We start from the raw sequence: 6,265 nt of genomic DNA, 5'->3' as shown, positions 1-6,265 counted from the left end.
AATATGCAAAATGAACTAGTTTTGTTTAAATCTTTGGAGGTGTAGTTCATCAAGAGTGGGACCATGGTGTCACCAACTATGTATGTGAGAAGGTGTTTGTGTAATTGTGTTATTTGATGAATAATAAGGGACAAGAATCGTTGGGAGATGCGATGCAAGCACAAGTGATATCGCCTTATTGGTCAATTGAGCTTTATCTGCAAGCAGTTGTTTTGTTTAGCCTATGAATGTATAATGATGCACGTGAAACACTTAAAGATGCGGTTTCAAGGTACCGGAGAGTACACAAATCAATGAACGACTAAAAAAAGTTCTTTTTTGGGAAAATCCTTTGGGATCCTCAAATTCCCCTACTCTCTTGTAAGCGTTAAGCTCACTAGTGTGTTCAAATAAAATCATGTTAACATAATTTAACAAGGACACTAGAAAACTTCCTCAAATATTTAAGTGGTGCAAGTTTGGGTATTTTTTTAAAGAATCATCAAAACGAGAAAAAAAAATTGAGGGACCCTAAATGTAAATCTTTGAAACTTAAAATGATGAAGAGATGAACGTAATTCCCTTAAAGTAAAAGGGTCCATTTTATAAATTCTAAGAAATTGAGAAAATGACATTGTGAGTTTGTGACTGATTTAACGTGACGACATGTTGGAGCCATCGTAACGTTTGTTAGTTGTTACTTTAGTCGACAAATTAGGCAAATTTTTATAAAGTTTTTCTAAGATGTAGACGAAAAATGCAAGCTACGGTTCTTACGAAGTGGCCTTAAGGAGTGATTTGTTCATCCTTTTTGACAGGCCACCGGTGGGAATTGGGACATGGACACGAACATCGATTCTCCAAAATTAAAGGAAACGAAAATATGATTATTGGAAAGATTTGTAATGAATTTGAAAATGATTTTGGATCAATTGGTACAAAAATGAAAATGATTTCAAATGTACCAAAAAGAAAAGATTGAATGTTTTTGGTTAAATCTGTGTATTTCATATGACGAAAGTTTTTTTTTAAATGACATGAAGTAGTAGCAGGATAGAAGCTTGAAATAAAGACACAAGGACTGGTATTTCATATGTATCAAAGACTGTAAGATACTTGCGTGCTATGTTTATCATTTGTAACCCATGCGTTTAGCATTATGAATGTAAAATAATGTGTATTTAAACTTGGGCATTTGTAAGTTACGAAATAAGATCATAACAATGTTTTATTAAATACATAAATTTGTATTGTAAAAATATAGGCTGTTACAAGTTGTTTATCGTCACGCATGCGAAATTGGTACATTACCTACGAAATCACCAAAATAATGCAGTTTTAAATTTTATGTTATTTTATTATTTCATTTTACTTACGAAAATACAAAAAGTTTTTTGTGGTAGAAATCTTCAAAGGCTATTTCTACAAAAAAAAAATAATAATAAATAAATAAATAAATAAATAAATAAAATTATTTTGTAGTGTTTGCCTATAAAAATAATAATTTTTTTTTTATAGAATTTCAAATATCTGACTTGCGAAATTACTACGAAATATAACAGTTATAGGTGTTAGTCGAAAAAACAATCTTTTTTAAGTTTTTAGTAGTAGGGATTTTCAAAGACCGTTTTAAATAGTGTAAATATACAATTTTTTTTAAAGCTTTTTAATACGGTTCTCACGAAAAAAATTGTAAAATGACAAAAAAAATGATATATAGTGACCACTCATAACCCATTTTGTAGCTCATTTACCTAATTTGGCAGCCCATTTAGCAGTTTCTCAGCTTATTTAATGATTTTGCAGCCCATTTAACGATTTCTCAATTTTCAATTTGTAAAAATTAAAAGCTAAAATGAGAAATCTTTTGATTTTTTCCTAAATCATGGAAAAAACCTAATGAAATTAGGTAATTTTGTATTTTTCTCTAAAAAGAGAGGATATTTGGCCTCATTGTCATCATTTATATGCATAACAACATTATTGGGAAGACATGATTTGGTTGATTTATAAGCTTAACTTGGTAGCCACCAAGAAAACCAACATATAAATTTAATATCATAAACCAAATCCATACCATAACATGTTTAATCTGACATTATATATTACAAAACATCATTGTTTCGCTCCCACAATCTATAGTAGAAATAGAGACTCTAAATAACTTAAGAGGAACTCACTTTGAATAAAAGAACTATGTATCGAAAGTGCTTGAGCTAAATTTGTTAAAACCTTAATCACATATATTGAAAATCTTACAAAAACAAATTTTAATACGTCTTAAATGGGTGTACAATGCAAAGGTATATATAGTAGCACCAAGTTCTTACAAAACTGTAAGAAACAAGTTCTATAAATTGAAAAAAAAAATTAGTCTTTATATTACTGTCAAGGATAAATTTTGAAAAATTTATAACTAAAGTCTCAATTTCTCAATTTTAAAACCCGGGTCGACCCGACCGGTTCAACCGGTTGGACCGTGACCCGGAGTAAAAGCCGGGTCAATTGAGAACGATTTTTTGTAAAAGTACGGACCGAATCGAACCGCCAGAGTTTCCCCTAAACCGCGGTCGAACCGGTTAAAACCGGATTGACCTATTTTAATAGGGCTTGGGTACAAGTAGCGAACGCCAAAACTATGTTTTGTTTTGTTTTGTTTTTTGTACTCTTGTGGTTTTTATTGTGTTTAGATTGATCTATACCATGTTTTGATATATTTTTCAATGTTTAAACTTTGTAGACATCAAATTATTGGTTTTATATGTCTATGCATTATGCTCGAAAGTAAAAATATATGAAAATAAAAAAAGATCATAAACATGATTGACCCGTGTACCGATCATTACACCGAGTCAACTAAAAACCTTTTTTTTAAAACAATGCAATTTCTAGTATCCACGCCACTACACTATCTTATAAGTTACTTTGTAAACTAATCACTTTTATAAGCTATTTTTATAGTTTTACAAAACACTAAGTTACAATAAACCAGCTTATTTTTACAAAACATAGCCTAAATAGTCCAAAACATTTTGTTTTTGCATTTAGTTTTCTACCTATAACTAAACACAAACTTAACATAATTTAATTAATATCTTTGTATATACTAATTCATATATCAAATATTAACAAATATATCTACACCCCAAAAAAAATTAAAAAGCATTTGTTCCTTAAAAGCCCTAGATGTGAAAGAAAACCACGCATATAAAATTCATGGCACTGGTTCCTCAATACAACTTTAGCACAAAATCACTCATAAAAACATTCTGAAAATACTCCAAATTTATTTCAAGTTTTTAAACAACTTAATTGATCTATAAGATTATCAATCATCAAAACAAGAATCTGCAAAAATTCTCGACCTTTGACTTTGAGTACAAATCTAAAGGAATCCTCAGACTATTATTACTAGTAATAAATAACAAGGTTAAAGATTCACATTGGTGGTCTCCCGGAACCAAGCAGTTGGCCTACAAGATTTGTTACCTGAAGATAAATGAGAGAGAACGTTACACATTCACATATGGTTGAGAAGGTTTATTTATATTTGTTTGTATTATGATCATAAATCTTGAATAAAATGTGACAAATATATGAAGAAATGTTACCTGCCAATATTTTGAAACACAACGATCAATGCAGCTGTTTTCACCCATGTTCAACTCAGACTCTTTGTACCTAAAACAATTAAGTTATTCAAAATCACATCTATGAAACACCATATATTGAATTAATGTGAGGATGAAAATCTTGAAGGAGGAATTTCTTATTATTATTATTGTGAAGAGATGATACCTTTTCTCAACACATTTAGCAAAACATGTATGAGTTAGCCTGCATCAAATTATACACGTGTTAGATATAAACTTTGCATAACACAGGAAATGGAAGAGATGCATTAAAGGGTTTTCATTTTTTAATATAGAATTTACAGCATTATATGCCCTTTACTAAAATAAATGTTTAAAATCCTTATTGATGAATAAAATCAAGGATCTTACTTGTTAAACAATTCAACCCTATACTCCATCTCTTTCTCTGCCATTCCAAAGATCTATAGATCAAAAAAACAAAATTAAGTAATTAGCACCATCCATTTAGAACCTAATCTTTAGAGACAAGAAAACAAACAGAGATGCATTTTTTTTTCTTTCAGACAAATGAATTGCTAAAAACAAATCAAATGGTGTTTGCTCAAAATTCATATATACCATCACTTTATAATTTCAATTACTTATTTATCAAACTTAAATTAGTTCAAAGCAATGTGAAGCCATGTGGATTATCCGGATAAGAAAAAAATACTTATATTTCCCTCATTTCCAAAAACTCTCATTATCTGCCAAAGCAAACCATTCCAAGCTCAATTAAAACCAAATAGGATCAACGAAACTTGATATAAATCAAGTCGTTTTAAAGAAAAACATTATATTAGCGAAGATTACCTGTTCCTTGTCTAATGCGACAGGCATCTCATTATTTGAAGCCATTGTAGGTTGAGCGGAGTTGAAGAAAGTAACAACAACCTGCAAAATTATGAATACAGATAATAAGTGTTTGATATAAGTGTTTGATAAAGAAGTGATCATCGACACACTTAAAGACCAAATACTCACAGAATCTAAACAAAGCTTAATAAAGATTAAGAACAGATGTCAAACATCTGATAAAGATTAATAAAGATCAGAAGCTTTATGTTTGTTTTTTTTTGTTTTAGATATTGACAACCGATTTGATAACCGACAAAATTCGACCTATTTAATATTATCATTTTATTCAAGCTAAACATCTGATAACCAAAAAATTTCGACCCATTAATCTTGTTATTGGATTATCAGTTATCAGTTCATCTAGACAGACAGAATTCCGAACAAACCTTAAAAACCAATTAATCGACACTTAAAATCAAATGAACTCCGATCAAATCGACACTTACCTGAGAGGCTGAGACGATGCGCCAATGAAGGAGAGGGGTGACGAACGACAGAACTCAGAACGGTGAATCGTGAAGTCGTGACGATGAGCCGGTGAACGAGAGGGGTGACGAACGACAGAACTCAGACGATGCGCCGGTGAAGGAGAGGCTGAGACGATGGAGGCGTCGATGGTGGATGGACTGACGACTGAAGTCGTGATCGACTGATCAATGCTATTGCTGAAGCTCGTGAACGTGAAGGAGGGAGGCGGAAGGCTTACGAGCATTAGATTTAGGTTACGGCTGATGGTGATACAATAAATTAGGTTTGAACAATTGAACCATCCCTAAACTAAACCCAATGGACTTGTGAATCCGTTTTTAGCAACCCAAAAATTAAAGAGCCCAAATTTCTTTTTATTGTTTATTAGGTAAGTCTTATTATAATTTTAAGTTTTTAACCATATATAATATATTTATAAAAATATAAAAATATAAAAATATTATATATAATTAAACGGGTCATCTTCGAGCTGAAAATCTTGACCCTAACCATACTCATTAATTTTTCTTGTCGTGTCAACCCATATAGATAAACGGGTCAAAATCTTTGGCCCTAACTCGCTAACTTCGTGTCGGGTTGCCGTGCCGTGCCAGATTTTGTCAGGTCTAGCGAGAAGAGAGTCAGAGAGATCTGAAAGTTGAGGGAGTTTAGGGTTTTAAGAAGGCAAAAGAATACCCAGTTTGGACACTGTTTTCCTTTTGGTTTTTGGTACTAGGCACAATAGTTTTCTTTTTAACAATATTGTTATAGTTCTTTCTTTTTTTGCAATTCAGCCATTTTTAGTTTTTTACATTTGTACTCGTACTATGATTAAAGAACAGTCGTTCCGTTAACAATTTGAAAGATGTGAATTTTAACTATTGGTATCTTAACTTGATGTTTTTTATTTCAACCGTCCATATTAAACCAACCACAACATTTCCAATGATCCTTCTAACATCTTCCTCTTCTTGCTACCATCATACACCAGAGTCTACATGCAATCAATTATTCAATCAACCTAAAGATAGTTGATAATGCCAATTCAAGACTTTCATTTCAATATACTATGACAGTCTATATAGTTGATAATGCCAATTCAAGACTTTCATTTCAATATACTATGATAGTCTATATATATACGCTCTCAATATTGTTCATACTTCGCATATAATTAATTTGAACATATATAAACACCTTGACCTTTTTAAGTACTTATACCCAAGTATATAAACAATACTTTTACCTAAAATACTTCAAATCTTCAATGTTAACATGTCTATTTCATACATTTGCAAAGAACTTGGCTCTACTTTCAAAATTAT

General features: G+C 31.1%; 1 protein-coding gene across 1 annotated transcript; it reads right to left on the bottom strand.

Annotated features, from left to right (window-relative positions):
- Positions 1-3,246: 3,246 nt before the first annotated feature.
- On the bottom strand, positions 3,247-5,182 carry LOC145108065 (mitochondrial import inner membrane translocase subunit TIM10-like). The gene is made up of 6 exons (XM_079045057.1): positions 4,919-5,182; positions 4,428-4,508; positions 3,984-4,036; positions 3,778-3,816; positions 3,591-3,660; positions 3,247-3,468 (listed from the first exon to the last, which is right to left on the bottom strand). Exons 2-6 carry the CDS (start codon positions 4,470-4,472, stop codon positions 3,418-3,420), a joined length of 258 nt encoding a protein of 85 aa, XP_078901183.1. The 5' UTR covers positions 4,473-4,508; positions 4,919-5,182; the 3' UTR covers positions 3,247-3,417.
- Between the last annotated feature and the right edge of the window lie 1,083 nt (positions 5,183-6,265).

The sequence above is a fragment of the Lactuca virosa genome, chromosome 4, assembly GCF_052849685.1.
Source record: "Lactuca virosa cultivar CGN04683 chromosome 4, Lactuca_virosa_CGN04683_v6, whole genome shotgun sequence".
NCBI classification, from domain to species: Eukaryota; Viridiplantae; Streptophyta; class Magnoliopsida; order Asterales; family Asteraceae; genus Lactuca; species Lactuca virosa.
Note: the sequence above shows the minus strand (reverse complement) of the source record. Positions and strands in the feature narration are given on the sequence as shown.

What these genes read in the sequence shown, in the direction of transcription:
- LOC145108065 (XM_079045057.1), bottom strand. Translation starts at nt 4,472, where the DNA reads ATGGCTTCAAATAATGAGATGCCTGTCGCATTAGACAAGGAACAG. An exon ending in TCGCATTAGACAAGGAACAG is followed by an intron (nt 4,037 to 4,427) that starts GTAATCTTCGCT and finishes TTTGATCTATAG; the next exon opens with ATCTTTGGAATGGCAGAGAA. An exon ending in GTGTTTCAAAATATTGGCAG is followed by an intron (nt 3,469 to 3,590) that starts GTAACATTTCTT and finishes ATTTATCTTCAG; the next exon opens with GTAACAAATCTTGTAGGCCA.